Source organism: Phyllostomus hastatus, unplaced genomic scaffold (genome assembly GCF_019186645.2).
Source record: "Phyllostomus hastatus isolate PE091 unplaced genomic scaffold, TTU_PhHast_1.1 phas_contig_98, whole genome shotgun sequence".
In the NCBI taxonomy this organism is placed as follows: Eukaryota; Metazoa; Chordata; class Mammalia; order Chiroptera; family Phyllostomidae; genus Phyllostomus; species Phyllostomus hastatus.
Genome location: NW_025333999.1, coordinates 6,126,648 through 6,148,681, shown reverse-complemented (window position 1 = coordinate 6,148,681; position 22,034 = coordinate 6,126,648). Strand labels below are relative to the sequence as shown.

The following is a 22,034-nucleotide window of genomic DNA, read 5'->3' as shown; positions in this document are numbered from 1 at the left end:
AGTTACTGTATCTCTATGACAAGCCCAGAAATCAGGTAGAATAAGCCCCTTGACTTTTATATTCCTTTTAAGAAATCACTTCGGTTATCCTAGGTCCTTTGCAGTTTCATATACATTTTAAAAAGATTTTATTTATTTACTTTCAGACAGAGGGGAAGTGAGGGAGAAACAGAGGGAGAGAAACATAAATGTGTAGTTGCCTCTCTCACACCCCTCACTGGGGACCCAGCCCGAGATCCAGACATGTGCCCTGACTGGGAATCGAACCAGCAACCCTTTGTTTCTCAGGCCGGTGCTGAATCCACTGAGTAACACCAGCCAGGGCGCAATTTTGTATGAATTTTAAAGTTGGTGCCAGTTTCTTTAAAAAATCCTGCCGAATTTAGATTGGGATTTCATTGATTATAGATCACTTTGGGGAGAAGTGACATCTTAACAGTGAGTCTTCTAACCCATGAATACGGGGTGTCTTGTTAATTTGTTCAGGTCTTCATGAATTTCTCTCAGCAATATCTGTAGTTCTTAGTGTAGAGATCTTAGACTTATTTTGTAAGATTTATCCCTAGGTATTTTATTTTATTTTTGCTGCTGAAAATGAGATTTTAAAAATATTTTCATTTTTCAATTGTTCAATGCTAGTATCAGGATGGAGCTAAAGTAGGTTTACAGTTGTGAGTATGTGAAACAGAGTTTATTTTTGTATTGTTATTTATTAATTATTATATTATTTTCTGTATGAACAACTGTAAACCTACTTTTGCCCCACACTGTATAAGAGCATATAGTGTATAAGAATGCAATAGAACTTTGTATTTTAATTTTTTAACCTGTGAACTTGCTAAATTCATTTACTCTAGTAGCTGTCATAGATGTCCTTGGGGTTTTTACATAAACCATGCGTCATCTGCAAATAGGCACAGTTTTCCTTCTTCCTTTTCAACCTTTAAGCCAGTTATTTATTTAGCCCTCTGGCAATGGCCTTGAGCTCCAGAACAATGTTGAATGGAAGTTGTAAGAATGGATATCTTGTCTTGTTCCCAGTCTCAGGACACAATTCAGCCTTTCACAGTAAGTGTTATAACACCTGTAGATTCTTTTGGCAGATGCTCCTTATCAGTTCGAGGAAGTTCTCATGTATACCTGCTTTGCTAAATTGCTAAGAATTCTTTAAAAATCACGAATAGGTGTTGAATTTTGTCAAATCTCTCCTGCATCCATTGAAATGATCATATGGTTTCCTGATACTTTTAATTTGCATTTCTTCTATTTTGAGTGAGGCTTAGCATTTTTTTTCTGGGTTTAAGGGGCATTTGTGCTTCATTTTCTGTGATTTCTGGGTTCATAGCCTGCAGAGTTTCTGGCATTTTATTAATGCTTTCTCAGGGTTGCTCATATAATGAGGATATTTTTATTCATAATATAAACTCAACTTTTTACCTGTTTCCTTTGTTTACTCTTTGAGCTTTTTTGCCAGCAGAAAAATAGGGAGTTTGTATCACTTGAGGGTTTTTTTTTAAGATTTAATTTATTTATCTTTAGAGAGAGGGGAAGGGAGGGAGAAAGGGGGGAGAGAAATATCGATCTGTGTATCTGAGAGATACACAGATACACTTCTCACGTGCCTCCAGCTAGGGACCTGGCCCAAAACCCAGGCATGTGCCTTGACTGGGAATCGAACTGGTGACATTTCAGTTTGCAGGCCAGCATTCAACCCGCTGAGCCACACCAGCCAGGGCTTACTTTAGTTTTAATTTGCTCTCGGGCAAGTCCTGGGCCTTGCCTTCTGAGAAAGTCCTCATGGAGCCTGCATGTGTCTCTCTCTGGAGCTGAGGGCCACCTTTGTCTTCACTCTGTTCCTCTCCTGCTCATTTTCAAAATATTGTAGTGACCATCAGACCGGAGTTGCCAGGGGACTAAAGACTCCCTGTCCTTCCGGGACACAGGAGCCTCTGTCTCCCGGCAACGGATATATGTGTGTGCATTTGTCTATGCTGAAGCCACTCAGGAAGTGAAAGAACAATACTAAGTCCCCACATAGCACTTCCTGCAGCAAAGCCTGCTGTGGCTCCCACGATGCTAAGGACAAAACCTACACCCCTTTCTTCCACCCACGAGGTCTCACTGCTGCCTCTAAATGAGTCTTTGCCACCCTGCCCTTCTCGGGAGCTCTCTGACCTTACCCAACTTCCCAGCTGTATCCTCTGCTGGGACTCCCCACACATCCACATCGTTCTTTGGCTAATCTTACCTGTCCATGGATTTTGGTATCAAAGTTGCTTCCTCCAGAAAGCCCTCCTAGATTCAGGGGGTCTCTCCTAGCAGCTTGCAGCTCTCACTGCAACAATTCATAGCTAATAGGTTTATTTATTGTCGTCTCCTCCAGGAGACCTTCAGTTTATGAGTCAGAGTGTGTCTGCTCTGTTCCCTGCTGTGTCCTCAGTACCCTGCACACAGGAGGTGCCCAATAAGTATCTGTGGATGATAGAATTAAAGTCAATGAAATATATATCCAAGTCATTTTTGGGCCAAGACTTTTGATGGGATTATAGAGATAAAAGAGTCTTCTAAAATCTCCCCCCCCCAATTTTTTTACTTTGTTTTAATCCTCACCCAAGGATATGTTTATCAATTTTAGAGAGAGGAAGAGAGAGAGAGAGAAACACCAGTGTGAGAGAGAAACATCAGTAGACAGGCCACCTCCCGTGCACACCCTGGCCAGGGGTCAAACCCTCAACCTAGGTGTGTGCCCTGATTGGGAATCGAACCCACAGCATTTTGGTGTAGGAGATGACACTCCAACCAACTGAGCCACCCCACCAGAGCATCTCCCCAATGCTTCTGGGGTTCACATCCTATTAAGGACACTGGCCCAAGTCTCACCTGGGTGCTGCCCTAGTCTCCTGCTTCCTCCATTTGTGACAGCCTCAGGGGTGTTAAAACAATCAATCAGACCCTAACGTGCTGCCCACCCTTTGCCCCCTGTCACTTCACCTCTTCCTGCCCCGTCAGCCTCCTCTGCTCCTTAAACTGCTTGACTCACCCCCACCTCAGGGCTTTTGTGTGCAGTGCCCTCTGCCTCAGACCCCAGCTGGGTGGGTCCTGGCCTCTGCCCAGTCCCACCGAGGCCTGGCCTGTGCCTGCCCTGTCAGCTGGTCTTCTTTGCTCTCCATGATGGGCAGATGGTGAGGCGTGCCCTCTGGCAGGCCCAGTCTCCTGGTTCGCACTGTTGCTAGAGCAGAGTGTAGGGCACGAGGCCCACAGTCGGGGGCCTTTGCCCCTCCCAAGGTGTCCTGGGAGAAATGCCACAAGGAGAACTCCACCTTTGTCTGGAACAACTTCATGGCTTCTTTCCTGGACAGACCAGCCCAGTTGTCTTTCCTGAGTGTAAAATTAATGACTCCGGGTGCCCAGCATGCATCTGCACGTGCCACAGAGGGCTAAATGCAGGCCTGGGGAGCCAGGGTGCTGCCAGGGCCTCAAGAGAGCGAGTCCAGAGCCTGCTGAGACCCTTGTGTGACCTGAGTCCTCCTCTGTGCTGTCATCCTTTGGGTCTTGAATCTCCAGCAGCCTGTCTGAGGAGGGCCAATGCTGTACAGGCTTCCGGAACTTTCTGCCCCTCCCCATCTGGGCCCTCTCACCTCCCCGCCCTCATCTCCCCCACAAGGCCATGACTTTCGGTAAGTGACAGCTGCTCAGGAAGCACAGGGGCCCACACAGGAAAGAGCCCAGTGGGACTTTCCTTCCACTGCCACTGGGCTCTGCCTTCTGATTGTTGGCCCAGGGTCCCCACCTGCCAGGTAAGATCTGGTGGTGCCACAGGGCTCTGGCTGGGCTCAGGGTGGGTGGACGGTTGTGTCTGGCAGTGTCAGAGCCAGTGGAGGGTAATGTGACCGCGAAGGCAAGTTTGCCTTCCAGGCCTCTGAGGAAAGCTGCTAAACAGATGTGAGCTTGGATGGCTGGCTCTAGTGGCCCCTGGCAAAGCACTCTGGCCTCTGGGCCTCAACTGCCTAATATAAAACGAGGCTTCACTTTCTCAGCTCTAGAGACCTGAACGAATCACTGTGCACTTGCCTGCAGGGAGCTCAGGACTCCTGGGGAAACGGTTCCCAGCCCTGACCCTTTTGGTCCCCAGGCCAGAGAAGAGAGTGACCAGCCATTCTGGGATGTGGGGATTTTGGTTTAAAACAGGGGCATTTTTCTGGGCCCCAAACTCTGGGTTTTCACCTCTGACTTGCCCTTTTTTTACTTTCGATATTAAACAATCATGTTGTTGCTTAGGATTTATTTTAACAGATGATGTGCTATGTTGATTCTGTTTATAGAAAAGTGCAAAGACTGGCAAGATCAGGTTGGCTGTTAGAAATAGGACAGTGGTCCCCTCTGTGAGGAGTGACAGGGGCCCCTGGGCCCCTGAGGCTGTTACCATTATTGGCCTGGGAGCTAGTGACACAGAGGTGTCCCTAGGGGAAAGTTCTTCCCCACCTTCCCTCACAGTAGCCACTAAACCACCATGCCAGGGGATCTTCCTGTGTGGTTTAGCTGGCATTTGTTGAGTACTCACTGGGCATATTGCCAAGAATTGGGTCAGTTACTGTGGATTAAATGCCCTGACACGTCGGGTGGGCTCAGAGGCCCACCTCATTGAGGCAGGCAGGGTGTCAGGCCATTTCACAACTGACGGAGTTGAGCCCCACTGTTGGGAGCCCTGCTAGGCTCAGATAGCCAGGACGTGGTGGGGCTGGGATTTGAACCCAGAGCCTGGGGTCTTCATCTACTCCAGCCCCAGGCTTATATTCTGGGTGCGTTAAAAATGGATTAATGGTGTGGCTCGGGATTGAATGCCAGATTGTGAACCAAAGGGTTGCTGGTTTGATTCCTAGTCAGGGCACATGCCTGGGTTGCAGGCCAGGTCCCCAGTGGGGAGCATGTGCGGGGTGGGGGAGGGCATCCACACATTGATGTTTCCCTCCCTCTCTTTCTCACTCCCTTCCCGTCTCTGAAAAGTAAATAAACAAAACCCTTTAAAAATGCATTAATGCTCTCCCCTCCCACCCACATCCCCTACTACTGTTTTGCAACATAGTTTTTTACCCAACATTCTCTTTGTATTTTCTTAATTCAGATCAGTTTAAGTGGATCTTGTCCTCCTCCCCTGCTTTTCCTCACTGGGTTCAGTGGCCAACCCCTCGCTCTGCCCAGCCAGGGGCCCTGAGCTCTGGGGTTCCCCAGGGGTCACCTTGAGAGAACTGGAAGTTGGTATGTGTCAAACACTGTGAATAAAGAGGGTGATCCTCCTGGACTTCCTGTTCTGGGGGCCTGAGATGCTCTGGGGGGCTCGGTGATGCAGACAGAGAGGGCAGGGGGGCTGGGGGGCAGACATCCCTTTTGGCAGAGTCAGCATACTGGGTCTGTCCCCAGGGCAGGAATCACATCAGATGCAGAAGCTTCCAGACCCAAGTGCTTGAGTACCCTCTTCCACCACCACCGCCCCCATGCCTTCACAGGGAGTGACCGCCACCCTTACTCCTGTCAAACCTTATGTGCGAAAGCCGAAAGCTTGTACCCATCTGCTTCCTGTTTGGCAAATCTGTACATCTGTGATCAATTGCTCCTGTCTGCCTGAGGCTGGGGCTGAGCTGGGGGATAAGTGTAGAGGCTGCAGATTGACCGGAGATGTCTGCCTTGGGCACCAACAAGAGTGTTTAGCATGAATTCAGACGAATGTGGGTGCAGAGTATCTTCCAGCCCTCAGCACAGCTCTCACCTGAGAACTTGTGACTCCTCAACCACCTCACACACTCAACCCTCTCTCTCTCCCTCTGTCCCTCTCTTTCTCCAGCTGAATGCCTACTTCACCCAGCAGTATCTCTATTCCTCCCCAACCCCACCCCATCCGGGCCCAAGAGCTTTGTAGTCTCGCCCCTCTGCCCGGAACTGAGGGTCTGTCTCTCTGTCCAGACAGGCTGCACACATGGCGCCTCCGAGTGAGGAGACACCCCTGATCTCTCAGCGATCTTGCAGCCTCTCATCTTCAGAGGCTGGTGCCTTGCATGTGCTGCTGCCCCCTCGGGGCCCCGGGCCCCCTCAGCGCCTCTCCTTCTCCTTTGGGGACCACTCGGCTGAAGAACTGTGTGTTCAGGCTGCTAAGGCCAGTGGTGAGTGGGTCCTTAAAATGCTGGGTCAGAGGGGTGGGTCGGGTAGGGGTCTGGGTTAGGAGCTAGATAGCTGCCAACCCGAGTCAGCCTCGGAGCTGAGGCTTTGAGGGATAAGCAGGAGTTTGGTAAGGGAGAAGAGTGCAGAGGGGATGGCACGTGCAAAGACTCAGAGGTGTGACAGCACAGGAGGGAAAACAGCTGATCATCCCTCCAGGTAAAGTGTACAGTGGAAAGAGGTGTCTGGGGAGAGGGGTAGGGAGCCCTGAGAAGATGGCAAGCAGGGGTGGGACACAGTGTCATACCTAAAGGTGACAAAGAGCCCTGTGGCAATGGGTGGGGGCTGCAGAGGGACGGATGGAAACAGCAAGAGGGAGCTGATGGGGGTGTCCCCTCAGGCATTCTGCCCGTGTACCACTCCCTCTTTGCTCTGGCCGTGGAGGACCTGTCCTGCTGGTTTCCCCCGAGCCACATCTTCTCCGTGGAGGATGTGGGCACCCAAGTCCTCGTCTACAGGCTCCGGTAGGAAGCACTTCCCCCTACCCCCTGCAGGTGTGGGTTAGAGGGTTCTGCAATGGGATGTCTTTTGCTGAGGGCTTAGGAAATGGGAATTTAAAACAGATCCTACAATGTATTATCTCCCTCTACCTGCCAGTGGGTGCCCCAGGGAGGGTGTGATCACTGTCCATTTCACAGATAAGGAAACTAAGGCCAGAAAGGGTAGGTGGCTTGCCTGGTCACACAGCAATTCATTGGTACACCCTGGGCTCTGTGAGGTCTTGGCAAGGTCCTCTACTGCCCACTCCAAGGTTCTGCCCTCCCCTACACAGCTTTTACTTCCCCAACTGGTTTGGGCTAGACAAGTGTCACCGATTCGGGCTTCGAAAGGACTTGGCCAGTGCCATCCTTGACCTGCCAGTCCTGGAGCACCTATTTGCCCAGGTAGGGGTCTGCGTAGGGCTGGGCCCAGGGCTGGCGGTCCACGGAGTAACCTCAGGGGTGGCCTTGGCTGACCCTCCCTATGGCAACCTAGGGATGGCGGTCAGCCCAGGGGTGGGGGTCTGCAAGGCAACTTAAGGGCTCACTGTCGGGCTGTGACTGGCCCCCAGCACCGCAACGACCTGGTGAGCGGCCGTCTCCCCATGGGCCTTAGCCTCAAGGAGCAGGGCGAATGTCTCAGCCTGGCTGTGCTGGACCTGGCCCAGATGGCCTGTGAGCAGGCCCAGCGACCAGAGGAGCTGCTGAAGACCATCAGGTGAGGGCCTGGGGGCTGTGGCACCCAGCTGCTACCTGGGAATGAGCAAACATGGCTCCACTAGGGCATCCCAGAGCCCAGCAACCCCGTAGCACTCCCCACTTGCAAGCCTGCATTGTGTCCATGTGGCCCAGGTTTCTCAACCCAGGTCCACACCCCACTGGGGTTCCAGGGCCCTGGCTTCTGCCCCTAAACGGCCTGCTCATGTCCCTGTCTGTCCTCTGGGCCCCAGTGGCCCTCCCCACACTGAGGCCCTGACACTATGCATGTCCCTGAGTGTGTCTCCATGTGCACTTCATGCCCCTCATGGAAGCCACACTACAGCCCCTCAACTACAGCCTGAGTTGATGTATGTCCCTGTCCGTCCCAGCGGGGTGACTCCTTCCCACACTGAGAGTCCACTTCCCCCACTGGCAGCTACAAGACCTGCCTGCCTCCCAGCCTGCGCGACCTGATCCAGGGCCTGGGCTTTGTTACACGGAGGCGAATCCGGAGGAGGGTGCGCCAGGCCCTGGGTCGTGTGGCCGCCTGTCAGGTTGACAGGCACTCACTCATGGTCAAGTACATCATGGACCTGGAGCGACTGGACCCCTCCAGGGCCACTGAGACTTTCGTCGTGGGCATCCCCGGCGTTGCTGGTGGTCAGGATACGTCAGGGCTCCTCCGCATATCTGGTGGTAGCGGCATTGCCTGGAGCCCAGGAACACAGGAGGTGCCTGGCAGATGCTGGGTGGGGCCAACCGTGGAGGCGGGGCCTAGAAGGGAGGGTCAGGAAAGTGGGCGGGGCTGAGGGGTGGGGGCTGGTTGGACTGGCAGAGTTCGCTGCCTGCAGGGCTAACTGATGGTATAGAGAAGAGGCAGGATTAAGAGAGGAGGCGGGGCTTCCGACTGGACCCAGAGAAGTGGGGAGATAACGTGGAGCTAAGTGGGGGAGGGGCTCAAGGAAGACACCCACTGAGAGAATGGGGAGGGTTTTGGCAGGGGTGCGGTGGGAAAAATGGGGATGGGCGGGAGAGGGCTTTAGAGGGGTGGGCCTTGGCAGGGGCGAGGTGGGAAAGAATGGGCGGGGCCTGGATGAAAGGGGCGGGGCTCATGGTCGGGTTGGTGGGATCCAGGCTTCTAAGGGTTTGGGGGCTCCGAGGAAGTGGACCCCTACCCTCTGCCCTCTTCCTCCTTCCCAGATCTTCCAGCCTTTCTGCGATTTTCCAGAAATCGTGGACATCAGCATCAAGCAGGCGCCGCGCGTTGGCCCGGCTGGGGAACACCGTCTGGTCACCATCACCAGGACAGACAACCAGATCCTGGTGGGTGTTAGACCCCTCCTCTCCCGGCCTCCCCGTGGGCGAGTACCGCACGGGGAGCTAACGTGGCCCCTTGCAGGAGGCTGAGTTCCCGGGGCTGCCAGGAGCGTTGTCCTTCGTGGCACTGGTCGACGGCTACTTCCGGCTGACCACCGACTCCGGGCACTATTTCTGCAAGGAGGTGGCGCCTCCGCGGCTTCTGGAGGAGGTGGCGCAGCAGTGCCACGGCCCTATCACGTAAGGACCGACCTCCCGGTCTGCCTTCAGCAGCCAGAAACACCCAGGCTCAAATCCTGGTCACTCCCCTTCTTGGAGCCTCAATGTCCTCACCTCCTAGGAGCCCTGGGCAAGGGGTCAAGGGCGCGAACAGCGGCTGGTGTATAGTCAGTGCTTAAAGAGTCCAGGGTCTCACTTCTGCTGCCCAGAGCAGCCTCTTCCCACCCTCTTACTCCTGGGGTTCCAGGGCCATTTCTTCTTGTTTAATCTCCGAGGCAGAAATCCATCTTTTGACCCAGTTTTTATATCCGGGAGGGAGGGAATATTACCAGGTGACGGTCCTAGGCTTCAGAGACTAGAATTAGAACCCAGGCCTGGCTTGATTTCTCTGCCTCCATCTCTTGGATTTGGAATTTCTGTTCTCTCTCACCTTTCCCCAAGCTTGGATTTTGCCATCAACAAGCTCAAGACTGAGGGATCCCTTCCTGGCTCCTATGTGCTCCGTCGCAGCCCCCAGGATTTCAACAGCTTCCTCCTCACTGTTTGTGTCCAGGTCGGTCCACCACTAGGAGCCAGGAGGGCAGGGAGGGCTTCCTAGAGGAGGTGAGATTTGAAAAATGTGTGAGCATTTGCTTCCTGAAGAAGGGAAGGGAAAGGACATTCCCAGTGGAGGGGAACAGCATATATGCAAAGGCTTGGAGATCAGAATGAGCCTGTGGTGCTTAAGGAAGAGGGAGTGAGGGGGAGGGAGGGTGCTGCCTACTCCCGCTCAGGGACCTCTCCTCCTTGCAGACCCCCCTGGGCCCCGATTACAAGGGCTGCCTCATCCGGTGTGACCCCACAGGAGCCTTCTCCCTGGCTGGCCTCAGCCGACCCCACAGCAGTCTTCGAGAGCTCCTGGCAGCCTGCCTGGATGGTGGGCTGCATGTAGACGGGGTTGCACTGAACCTCACCTTCTGTTGCACCCCTAGACCCAAAGGTGAGCCCACCTTCTCCCCTGAGCTGAGCAGTTGGTCTGGGGCCCCATCGTTCTCTTTGTGACACCACGTAAGTGGCAAGACACGGAAAATGCAGGTCAAAGTGTTTTAGGGAAGAAAAATTGACTTACTGGCTTGTGGGTTATAGTGCTGCCCTCAGGCACAGCTGAACCCAGAATTGGAATCTGGGGATGCCGCTAGCATTCAGTCTCCCCTCCTCTTTTGCCTTTCCCTCTGGATGAGTCTCACTCAGACAAGCCCCTGGGATGGGACAGCCCTGAGGCATGGGTTCTGGGTCTCCTGGAGTCCCTGGCAGCACTGAGACCTGGTTGCCCGTACTGCTGGTTGCTCATCCCGGGGCCCTGCAGGGTTCCTTCCCTCTCTGTCTTACTCCCCCACCCCCCACCCTGGTTTTACCTGTAGTCTCCTTTCAAGTAAACCACATATCCTGGAGTCTTCATCTCAGGGTTGGCTTCCAGGGGAGACCCCAAACTAAGACAGAGTGAGGGCCTTTCGCCTCTGACTTCTGGTTTTCCCTCTTCACCTACTCATAGAAAAGTCCAATCTGATTGTGGTCCGGAGAGGTTGCAGTCCACCTACATCATCCCCTGTTCAGCCCCACTCAGGATGCCAGCTGAGTCAGATGACATTTCACAAGATCCCTGTGGATAGCCTGGAGTGGGTAAGGGCTGCAGGGAACAGGGGTGGGGGGACCTCGGTTGGAGTCCAGAGGCCTGGTCTGTATCCATGTCTGCTGTGTGGCCTCGGGCCTGTGATGTAATCTCTGTGCTTCTGTTGCATCGTCTGTAAAATGGGGCCAGTGTCTGTGTATTGCTCAGGCTGGTGGGGGGGTCAGAATCCCACAGGAGCGCCCTTACTGGCCTTTCCCGTTGCCCCCTCACCCCCCAGCACGAGAACCTGGGTCACGGATCCTTCACCAAGATTTACCGGGGCTGTCGCCACGAGCCCGTGGACGGGGAGCCTCGGAAGACAGAGGTGCTGCTCAAAGTGTTAGATGCGAAACACAAGAACTGCACAGAGGTGAGCAGATGAGGACCAGGAGTTTGCGGTCAGGGCTGGCTGGAGAGAGTGTCGTGGGGTCAGAGACATTTAAAAATACAGAAATGCAGCCACACCATCCTCAAATGATGAACTACAGAAGGGTTGGAGAATGTGGATGCAGATGGAGAGTATACCAGACTGTGGGAACAGCCAGTGCAAGGGTCCCGAGGCAGGACTGGGCGTGGCAGATGTAAGGGACAGTGAGGAGGCCAGGGGGCCGGAGATGCGTGAACGAAGGACAGGGGAGTAATGTAGATGGAGGTGGGGGGGGGGGCGGGGCTGGGCCACACAGGGGAAGGACAGCCTTTCTCAACCCCCAGATCTCCCACTTACCTGTGAAAGACTCGAGGTGGACTACAGTGGCCACTTCCAGCCGCTGTCAGAAAATTATGATACAGAGGGCTGTGTGCACTCACAGTGGGCTCCAGGGCCAGAGAAGGTTGGGGCCAGGTCTCCTCCTGGGGCAGGTTTACGAGCAGCAAGTTTGGGGTCTCTGGTTTGACCCAGGAGTGGGAGGAACCCATGCATCTTCTCTCCCTCCTGGCCTCCCCAGTCATTCCTGGAAGCGGCGAGCTTGATGAGCCAAGTGTCATACCAGCATCTCGTGTTGCTTCATGGCGTGTGCATGGCCGGAGACAGTGAGAGACCCTGTGCCCCACCCCTGCTCTGCCTCACTGAGTCTGTCCATGGCAGCATTAGAAGTACTCACACAGGGGCAAGCACCCTATCCATACGCCCCTCAGATGTCACTCCCTGGGCAGCAGCTCCAGGCTTCTGCCATTACCCAGCCCCCAGAGCCATCTCAAGCCAGATCTGGGTTCCAATGTCCCTTCACCGTGTTCCCCCTCTGCAACTTTGTAAGGGGTACAAAGCTTCCATTCCATGCATTTCGTTCAGCCTAGTATGTGTCAGGAGTTGGGGGCACAGCAGAGAGCGTGACAGGCTGGCAGGTGATTGATAAGAGATCATGTGTGATGGGGACAGCCTGGGGGTCAGGCCATGGTTCTGGGAAGGTGAGGATAAGTAGGAATTAGGGAAGAAAAGGAAGGGGGGTGTTCTAGGCAGACGACATGAAACATACAAAGAGCTGGAAGGGGCATATGAAGAGAGCTCAGAACCTTCCAGGCGTTTCAGGAAGACAGTTCTGAGATGGGAGGTGGGGAGGCAGAGAGGTGAGTAGGGTAAGGAAGAGGAGGGGCAAGGAAGGGAACAGTGAGAGCAGTGACTCAGGAGGGTGGAGTGGGGGCAGATTCTCTTGCATACAATGCAGTTGAGCCTCCCAACCCTGCCCCTCCCTGTGCTGTCCCCAGGCATCATGGTGCAGGAGTTTGTACACCTGGGAGCACTGGACACATACCTGCGTAAGTGCGGCCATCTGGTGCCAGCCAGCTGGAAGCTGCAGGTGATCAAACAGCTGGCCTATGCCCTCAACTATCTGGTGAGCGCTCCTCTGTCTGCATCATCCTCCGTTCAGAGAGAGGAGAGAGAGGAGGCGCGGGGTGGGCTCTGTAGTAGGGATAGCAGTTTGGCAAAGGAGGGCATTTCAGACTTGAGGGAACAGCATATGTACAGGATCAGAGATATAAGAGCAGGAGAAAGGAAGAGGTGGTTATCTGTGGATCTCGGGGAGTAGTGAGCAATGAGACTGGGCAGAGGGAAGGCTTCCCAAAGAGCTGGGGCCTTGAAAGTTTAGTAGGAGTTCATCAGGAGGAAGAAGGGAGCAGGGCACGTCAGGCTGAGAAACAGCCTCGGCAAAGGCCTGCAGTGGGAATATTCCATGTCTGGGGCACATCGGGCAGTTCAGTTGGCAGGAGACCAGAGTGGGGAAATGGAAGAGAGCTCACGGGAAGAATGAACAAGGGCTGGATTTAAAAAGGCCTTGAATGCCAGGCTGAGGGCTTTTTACTTTATCTTGGAGGCAATGGGGAGCCACAGGGTGGGAGAACAGTATTTGAGCAGGGGAAAGACAGCCAGGTCATAGGGGGTGGACTGGAAGAGGCCAGACAGGCTGCCAGTAATCTAGGGAAGATTCTGGAGTGCGGTGTGAGCAGTACCAGGTGGGCAGTGAAGAATGTGTAGGAGTTTACCAGCCAGCGTGTTCTCTCATCAAACCCTCCCTCGCATTTCTTTATCCCTGGCCCACTCAGGAGGACAAAGGTCTCATCCATGGCAATGTCTCAGCCCGTAAGGTGCTCTTGGCCCGGGAGGGGTCTGACGGGAACCTACCCTTCATCAAGCTGAGTGACCCTGGTGTCAGTCCCACTGTGCTAAGCCTTGAGAGTGAGTGAAGAGGGCTGGTGGATGGAGGGTCCTTGTGGGGCAAGGAAGTGATCCCTGATGCCATCATCACCCCTGCCCTCCACCAGTGCTCACTGACAGGATCCCCTGGGTGGCCCCTGAATGTCTCCAGGAAGCCCGGACACTTGGCTTGGAAGCTGACAAGTGGGGCTTCGGTGCCACAGTCTGGGAGGTGTTCAGTGGAGTCACAATGCCAATCAGTTCCATGGACCCTGCCAAGGTCAGAGTCCCCCTTTGACAGAGGGGTTGACTAAAGTTCAACTTGGGGAGCATGGGTGGGTCTGGGAAGGCCTCTGAGGACGCACCAGAGGTGACCAGTTCCTCCTCCCACCCTCAGAAGCTCCAATTTTATGAGGAGCGGCAGCAGCTGCCTGCCCCCAAGTGGATGGAGCTGGCCCTGCTAATCCAACAGTGCATGACTTACGAGCCAAGCCATAGGCCCTCCTTTCGTGCTGTCATTCGGGACCTGAACAACCTCATTACATCAGGTGTGCCCTGGGCCAGGCAGGGTGGGCAGGACCTGCATGTGGTACTGGGCCCAGTGGGAGCAGAGCCCAGCCCGTGTGCCTGACACAACTGGAGTGCTGGCAACTGCAATAGTCAGTATGGCCTTGACAGCTGCTATAACAAAAAGGCCCCTAAGCTCAGGGTTGTACATGATGGTGTTTAGTTCTCAGTCACTGAAGGTGAACAGGTCAACAGGCACCTCTTCCTTTGTGGTTCCACTCTGTTAGATCCTCTGTAGACAAGAGAAAGAGCGGGGAGGGTGGACCAGGCCTGCAGGGGCACTCAGCATATCTCCTCCATCTGCCTGAGCGCCATCATGTGACCACAGCTCATAGCAATGGGGTCTGGGAAGGCCCTTTGGTCTCCATAGCAATGTGTAGTTGCACAGGGTACACACTGCCTAAGGCACCTTTTCAGTCCTGTAAAGTACCCTTTGGTTCGCAGTGGCCCTGCCGTAAGGCACAGAGAGGGTAAGCATGCAGATCAAGGTCACATAGCAAATCAGCTTAAGGCCCAATACACTGTACACTCACTGCCTGTGGCCCCCAGATTATGAACTCCTCTCGGACCCCACACCTGGTGCCCTGGCGCCCCGCGATGGGCTGTGGAATGGCGCCCAGCTCTATGCCTGCCAGGACCCTACCATCTTTGAGGAGAGACACCTTAAGTACATTTCACAGCTGGGCAAGGTGCGGTGGGCTGGGCTGGGCTGGGTTGGGTTGGGCAGGGTGGCACCCAGGCACATGGACACCAGCCCCACTGTCCCTCAGGGCAACTTTGGCAGCGTGGAACTGTGCCGCTATGACCCACTGGGAGACAACACAGGAGCCCTGGTGGCTGTGAAGCAGCTGCAGCACAGCGGGCCAGACCAGCAGAGGGACTTCCAGCGGGAGATCCAGATCCTCAAAGCCCTGCACAGCGACTTTATCGTCAAGTATCGTGGTGTCAGCTATGGCCCAGGTGCAACCCCTCCCAAATGGGTACTCTTCAAACCCCACATGGCCATCCTTCCACAGCATGGGTCATTACATGGTATCAGTAAATCAATGTATATAATAGAAAGTATTCAAGAGACATTGGCGATGTGTTGTTGCTTTCCCATTTTATAGAGAACAATACTGAGTCCCAGTCCCACTCTGGGCCAGAGGAAGAATGAGGAGAAGAGCAGACAGCGTGTCGTGCCCCCGCCCCCTTGGTGACTCCTCTATCCTCCCCTGCCTCTTAGGCCGCCAGAGTTTGAGACTTGTCATGGAATACCTGCCCAGTGGCTGCCTGCGTGACTTCCTGCAGCGCCACCGCATGCGCCTGGATGCCAGCCGCCTGCTCCTCTACGCCTCGCAGATCTGCAAGGTGAGGGGCGGAAGCTCTGGGACCTATGGATCCGAGCTGGCTAGCCTGGGATGGGAGTCTTCCTGGAGTCCTGGGGAAAGCTGAAAGTCGACGTTTGGGGGTCCAGGTCAGGTTAGAAATGGGATTGAGTTAGGGCTAAGGTCCGGACGGGATTGCAGGATGGGACAGGGGTGGAGTTAGGCTCGGGGTCTGGGTTGGGGTTGCAGTTAAATTCCAGGTCTGGCTCAGGGTCCCTTGCTAAGTCACCCTGGAGTCTGTACCCCATGTCTGCCCGCAGGGCATGGAGTACCTGGGCTCCCGCCGCTGTGTGCACCGCGACCTGGCAGCGCGTAACATCCTGGTGGAGAGCGAGACCCATGTCAAGATTGCTGACTTTGGCCTTGCCAAGCTGTTGCCACTGGACAAAGACTATTACGTTGTCCGGGAGCCGGGCCAAAGCCCTATCTTCTGGTGGGGACCTGGCCAGGCCTCGGCCCCGCCCCTCCTCCCAGTGTACCGACCCCATTCCTCCCGACACCCAGATCCGCCCTCCACACTGGCCTCGCCCCAAGCTGCAGCAGTCCCCCTGAACTACACCCTGCCCCCCACCCCCATCCCCTTCCCCTCTCCAGTACCCTAGCCCCTCCCTTGTTCCTACTGTTCTGACCCCGCCTCTCCTCTGTACTGTCCCCGTCCCTCCGAAGCCCCGCCCCTCCCGTGGCCCTGGCCCCACCCAGGCCATGCCCCTCCCAGTGTACTGGCGGCATCCCTCCCCCTCTGCACTATCACCTCCTTTCTCTACAGCTACAGCCAGAGTTGACTCCCTCCACCCAAGTCTCACAGGGGCTGTCCCCAGAGTCACTCCCATCCCACAGGCAGGGAAACTGAGACCCCAGAGCTGGAGCCTGACCTTCTCATAGTCCCACCTGCCCTGGACAGCTCCCCTCTCCCAAGGCTGCGCCTTTCCTGTCCTCTGCCAGGTGCTCACACCACAAGGATGCCCTCTCCCCCCCAGGTACGCGCCGGAGTCCCTCTCGGACAATATCTTCTCACGCCAGTCAGATGTCTGGAGCTTTGGGGTCCTTCTGTATGAGCTGTTCACCTACAGCGACAAGAGCTGTAGCCCCTCCGCTGTGAGTCAGCGTCCTGCGTCCCTAGCAACCCTCCTCCCCACACTGCTTTGCTGTGGCTGACCTCCTCCCCACAGGCAGCCCCTCCATCACAGAGGACCCTCCCCTGCCCCGACCATGATGAGCCCCTTCACTATGGCTTACCCTCCTAATCACCGACTGGCCCCTCCCCACCATCATGGAATGCTCCTTCCTCACCATGGGTGCTCCCCCTTGGCCCCAGGAGTTCCTGCGGATGATGGGATGTGAGCGAGATGTCCCAGCTCTTTGCCGCCTCCTGGACTTGCTGGCAGAGGGCCAGAGGCTGCCTGCACCTCCAGCCTGCCCTGGTGAGGTGAGCCTTTGTTGGGACTGACTCAGTTTCCCACCCTGAGGTCTTGGGCAAGCCAGCTGGCCCCTCTGAGTTTCTTCCCCATGTTGTCTCTTGGTTGAGAGCTCCTGCTAGGGCGAGAGGCTGAACATTTTCAGAGCCGAAGCTCACCTGACCCAAAGTGGAAATAACAAGGCCTTGGAGGGTGAGCGATCAGAGGAGTTAACAGCATCCCGTGCTCAGCTCAGAGCTCAGCACACAGTCAGCACTCAGTACCATGGCAGGGACTCTCGTGGTTTATCATCACAACTTTTGTGTAAGTTTCTGCCATGCAATTGGTCATTCATAAATTAATTTGCTTGGGCCACAGACATTATGGAGCGCCGACTGTGTGCTGGTGTTGGGGACTCAGTAGGGTCTTCTCAGTAACCAGCAGAAGCTAACAAGAACATTCTGGTGGGAAAGAGATGAGCGGGGGAAGTGATGGGGGAGGGGTGGTCAGGGAGGGCCTCTTAGAGGGAGTGGCACCTGGAGAAGGAGCCCACCCACGGGGAGAGTTGGCAGGATGGCTTTCTCAGTGGTGGACACAGCAACTGTAAAGGTCCTGGGTAGGAGCAGATGGTGGGGGGGGGGGTGTGGTGGTAAGGGAGGGCAGGAGGCAGAGGAGGGGGTGAGATTTTGTTCTAACACCCATGGGGAGTCATGGGAGGCTTTGGAGCAGAAGGATGGAGTCTGAGTATATTTTAAAACTGTGAACAAGAGTCATGTCCTTCCTACCACTCCCTTGTGACTCTGCTGTCTCCTCACACCCACTTAGGTTCATGAGCTCATGAAGCTGTGCTGGGCTCCTAGCCCACAAGACCGGCCATCCTTCAGCACCTTGGGCCCCCAGCTGGATGCGCTGTGGAGTGGAAGCAGGGGGTAGCATCTGGAGGCGTGAGATATGCACCTTCCCTGCTTGTCTGGAGGAAGAGCCCCAGTCACTGTTACTTTTACATCTGCACACAGACCCCTGGGTTCTGGTCTCCGTGGACTGGCTGTGTGAGTTTGGGCAGGAACTGCTCCTCTCTGGGCCTCCTGCCACATGAAGACCCCCACGAGTCAAATGACATTGCATTTTGGGGACATCCCTGGCTTGTGGAGCAACAGCAGCCTTGTGGCCTTTGGAACTTGTACAGATTCAAGATAGATGCCTTAATCAGCCCACTGAGCCCTGCTTTTAGAAGCGAGGGACCTCATTTAAGCTCTTCTCATCTTCCGTCCTCTCAGGATGTCTTCCTGTCTCATTTCCGTCAGGGACATTGTGCAGCTTTAAATATATGATCTCAGGCTTCTGTTCCCCCACCCTGCTCTCACTGGAGGAGGCCAAGAGCAGCTGATTTGGTTGGAAATTCACTTTTGGGGGGAGCAAGTGTGACTGGTACTGTGTCAAGGGTCAGAAGAGGCTTGGGTCTCTGTCCACCCTCACTGTACCGGGACCCTTTCTGTCTTGACCAGAGGTTTACACACTGATGATCCTGGAGCCTGACAGCTTTTCAGCAGTTGAGGGACAGAAAGGCAATCGTGGCAGAGGGAACAGCACAACAAGAGTGAGAAGGCTCAGAGGACAGAGTTTGTTGGAGCCCATGGTTCTGCCACTTATTTGTTGTGTGACAGCAGGCCAGTTGCTTCCCCTCTCTGGGTAGCAGGTCCTTAGTGCTGGCCCCTCAGCTGTGCAGAGTCAGCTTCTGGAGGCTCATGCAGCTGAAGCCTGCCGCCCTCCCTCACCTGCCTGTGAGGCTTTTCCGCAGCACAGCGTAGCCTCCCTGGAAAGCTCTTACTCATCTCTCAGAACCTCAGCGCTCACCTCCCTGAAGCCTTCCGTGATGTGGTCTGGCCACTCCCTGCAAGCCCCGCACCTCCTTCTGATCCTAGGGCTAGGGTGGCGACTGTGTTCAGCTCTGGCTCCTTTTCTGACCTGGAGGCTCTGTGGGGGCTGGGCTTGGGTGGGCACAGAGGGGACTCTGGGGTATTTGTTGAATGAATAAAGTAATTCAGTATAAGGGATGGTTTGTTGCTGGACTTGGGTGATGGGGAAACTTGGGGAGGGGTGTGAGCTAGGAAGGAATGTGGTCAGGGCCTCAGGACAGGCTGCGGAGGAGAGAGCAGGGTGGGGCATTGGCTGGGGCTCATAGGGGAGAAGCCCTCCTCCCAGTCCCAGCTGGTGGCCTCGGCTCTGTCCTGGGGAGCTGATTACAGGCTTTTAGTGGGTGGAGGGAACAGGCTGTTCTGTGCAGGTCGGAGGGCAAGGCCCAGTTGGGAGGGCTAGGCTGTGGGGAGGGGTTCAAGCCTGGAAGGGCAAAGCTGGTCTCCTGTGTGCTCCTCAGGACTGCTGGAAACGTGCAGAGAGTGACAGAGAAAGATAGGGAGGGAGTGGGAGAGAGAGAGAGCAGGGAGAGATGAAGACAGATCTCTCAGCCCAGGAAAAGCCGCCTGCTTTGGTGAAAAGCGGGGAGTGAGAGAGGGACGGTGTGGCAGGGCTGCTCCAAGCTTAAGCAAGACCAGGTTTTCAGCTCAGGCTCTCTCTGCCTTAGTTTCCTTTCTTGGTAAAACGAGGTCATAAGGCCTCCTGCTGGCACCCGCTAGGTGCTAAGCAAATGCAGCCACCTTTATTCTCTGCCCAGGCCAAGGAGACCCTGATGCGGGACAGCCAGCACCCGCAGTCCCAGGGCCCACCCGCCTGCAACCTTGGGCAGGTGTGGGGTCCCCTCCACGAGTCTCGGTTTCCTGTGTGCACAGTAATAACAACAAGGTTCTGGGTACCCCCGTCGCAGTTGGCTGAATGCCCACCCCAACCACTACCACCTTGTGTAATTATTACTTCTCAGTTTATCTATTTCAGTTCTTTAAAATGGTTACAGTAATAATAAAGACTCCTGAGCCAGAGGTCCCTCTGAGGAAGGTATGCCCAAGGCGCTGGCGGGGGAGAGGGTCCCTTGCCGTTTTGCACCTGTCTCAGCCTGTCAATAACCCACGTTGCAGCTGGACCAGGTCCCCCAGTTCTTATTATGATTGTAAGACACCATCAGTGACCATCGGGGAACTTTGAAAAAAAATAAAGGTTTATTACTTGTAGAACCTGGAGATAACATGCCTGGGGCCACAGAGTGAGGAGAGAGAGCATGCACAGGCCTGCGGTTCCCTGGTGCTGGGCTGAGGATGGCGGGGGAGGGGCTGGGGTTTTGCAGACTCATCCTTTATTGTGAATTTAGAACATGAGAGTGGTAATTGAAAGCATGAAAGAAAAAAACATAAGTGGCCCAAATGGTCAGTTACCAAAATCAACCAAGATCTCGAAAACAGAGGCGTCTCGGTGAAGGGGGCCAGCACTTCCCCAGTAGCCGGGCAGGCACGTGGTTTGTGGCGATGGCCATCACTGAGATGGTTGTCTCCATAACCAAAGCTTAATTAAGTCAGGCACTAGCCTTACAAAATATAAATAAATAAAGTAAAATAACAAAGAAGAAAGAAAAGAAGGAAAGGAAAGAAAACAGTGTCAAGGCTCACGCTGCACTCACCCTGACCCTGTCCTTGACCCTCTCTCCCTGGTCCCTCTCCACGCTTTCTTCTTCCTCCAAGGTCCCCAGCTGGGGCGGGCTGGGTGCCTATAAAGGGATTGCGGGCTGGGCTCTTGCACCTCCTTCACCATGGACCCCCGTCTGTTCCCCTGGGCCCTGATGCTGCTGGGCCCGGTTCTGATACTGGCGCTGGGCCGAGCACCTGCCCCGGAGACGCCAGAGAAGCTGTGTGGCCGCCACTTCGTTCGCACACTAGTGCAAGTGTGTGGGGGCCCAAGCTGGTCCCCTGAACCCGAGAGGCTGGTGGCTGGTGGCAACCGTGAGTACAGCCATGGGGTGGGGACTGTGTTTCCTGGTCTCTAAGAGGGGCAGGTGCACGGGGCGCAGGTGGGCCTCGAGGCCGCGGGCAGGCTGTCACGCCCTGACCAGGGTGCCCCGGCTGGCCGCATGGTGTGCGCAAGTTGGTAGAGGATGCTTTCTCGCTGGGCGGGAACCTGTGCAAAGCCCAGCGGGAATAGGCAGAGCCTCACAAGTACACAGATGGTCTTTACCATTTCAGTATTTTGATCTTCATGCATTTTCCCAATAATTTTGATTTTTAAAATACTGCATCATTGAGTTTTGGCGCTCCCTTAAATCGTACTCCAGGAGACCAGTGCCCACTCTCCTCACCCTAGTCCCAGCCCTGGTTCAGAGGGCATAAAACAGGTTTGTGTGCACATATGTCCCACGCATGTGTCCTGTGTTCGTGTATGTGTGACAGGGACCAGAGGCACAGATGGCAGGTGGGGGGCACTGCGAGAGGGTTTGAGGGCATGTACCAGTGTGAGCTCATCTTGGGGTATTTTTGTGTCAGTGTGTACCCACTGCTTGCACACCTGTGAACATGAATGTGTCACATGTCACCTCTGCTGCCTTCTGCTCTGTTAAGTGTCTGGGTGTCCATGTGATAGGTGGCAGATGGGAGTGTGCACTCCTGGGGACATGAGCGTGGATGTGGGTCAAGAGTGTACGCACCTAGATGGGTGATTAAATCTGTGTGCAGTGTATACAATAGGAACTTAATAAGTGCTTACTATTTGTGTGTATGATGAGTATTTGGTGGGGCACTCAGTGGGATGTGAGCATGCAGGAGTGTGCACACAGAGTGGGGGCGTCTATTCTGTCACCAGGTGAGCTGCTGCAATGGCTGGAAGGACGACATCTCCACGGGCTGGTGGCCAACAGGGACTCGATGCTATTACTCAGCCCTCAGCCCCTGCCCCAGGCCTCTCACCATCACCACCGCCGCCGGGCAGCTGCTACCAACCCTGCACACCACTGCTGTCTCAGTGGCTGCACCTGGCAAGACTTGCTGGCCCTCTGTCCCCACTGAGTCTTCCTGGGACATGGCTTCTGGGGAGCCAGAGACCCAGAAGGTATGGTCTGGTAAACTCCTGAAGCCACACAGCACCATAAAGTCCCATATCTGGGGAGAGATTGTTGATTACTTCCTGGGACAGGGAACTCACCACCTATCCCAGACCACCTGTCCTCTGTAGGGTCAACTTGGGAAAAAACATACCCCCACCCTGACTTGGAGGATCCTTGGTTTCAGAGAGGGGCCAGACACTAAGGGACAAATGTCCTTACCTCTGAAGAACCCCAAACACCACACTCTCTGCATTTGTGACACCCTGTCTTGCTGTCTCCCCACCAGTAAATAAATAAAACTCCTGCAGAATTCAAAGCAGCTTTTTGAACTTCCTCAACAGAAGAGGACATTCCTGGGCCAGCCCTCGTGTTGGCTTGGCTCCTGGCAGCTATGGATCACCAACACTTCTAGAAGCTGGACAAATATTTGAGAGTCATCACAATACAAAGTGAGGACACTAAGGCCTGGGGAGATGGCTGCTTGCCAAGGTCAGACAGGCAGGGAATGACCAAGAACAGGATTCAAA

At 54.8% G+C, this 22,034-nt stretch overlaps 2 protein-coding genes across 4 annotated transcripts; both read left to right on the top strand.

Annotated features, from left to right (window-relative positions):
* Window positions 1-3,667: 3,667 nt before the first annotated feature.
* Window positions 3,668-18,579, top strand: JAK3 (Janus kinase 3). 3 transcript variants are annotated; one of them, XM_045853499.1, is made up of 24 exons: window positions 3,668-3,797; window positions 5,959-6,155; window positions 6,551-6,674; window positions 6,983-7,094; window positions 7,262-7,407; window positions 7,825-8,119; window positions 8,589-8,711; window positions 8,788-8,945; window positions 9,366-9,477; window positions 9,717-9,903; window positions 10,456-10,583; window positions 10,811-10,942; window positions 11,517-11,601; window positions 12,274-12,401; window positions 13,111-13,243; window positions 13,330-13,481; window positions 13,599-13,749; window positions 14,318-14,457; window positions 14,539-14,728; window positions 14,994-15,118; window positions 15,396-15,568; window positions 16,113-16,230; window positions 16,451-16,561; window positions 17,355-18,579. In XM_045853499.1, the coding sequence occupies exons 2-24, from the start codon at window positions 5,972-5,974 to the stop codon at window positions 17,460-17,462; spliced, it is 3,315 nt and encodes a 1,104-aa protein (XP_045709455.1). In that variant the 5' UTR covers window positions 3,668-3,797; window positions 5,959-5,971; the 3' UTR covers window positions 17,463-18,579. The 3 variants fall into 3 exon arrangements, with proteins under 3 accessions (XP_045709455.1, XP_045709456.1, XP_045709457.1); XM_045853500.1 differs by having other exon boundaries at window positions 3,678-3,797; window positions 5,963-6,155; XM_045853501.1 differs by lacking the exon at window positions 3,668-3,797 and adding an exon at window positions 5,703-5,723 and having other exon boundaries at window positions 5,963-6,155.
* A 1,644-nt stretch (window positions 18,580-20,223) lies between these two features.
* INSL3 (insulin like 3) lies at window positions 20,224-21,469 on the top strand. The gene is made up of 2 exons (XM_045853641.1): window positions 20,224-20,413; window positions 21,267-21,469. The coding sequence occupies exons 1-2, from the start codon at window positions 20,224-20,226 to the stop codon at window positions 21,467-21,469; spliced, it is 393 nt and encodes a 130-aa protein (XP_045709597.1).
* The last annotated feature ends 565 nt before the right edge of the window (window positions 21,470-22,034 follow it).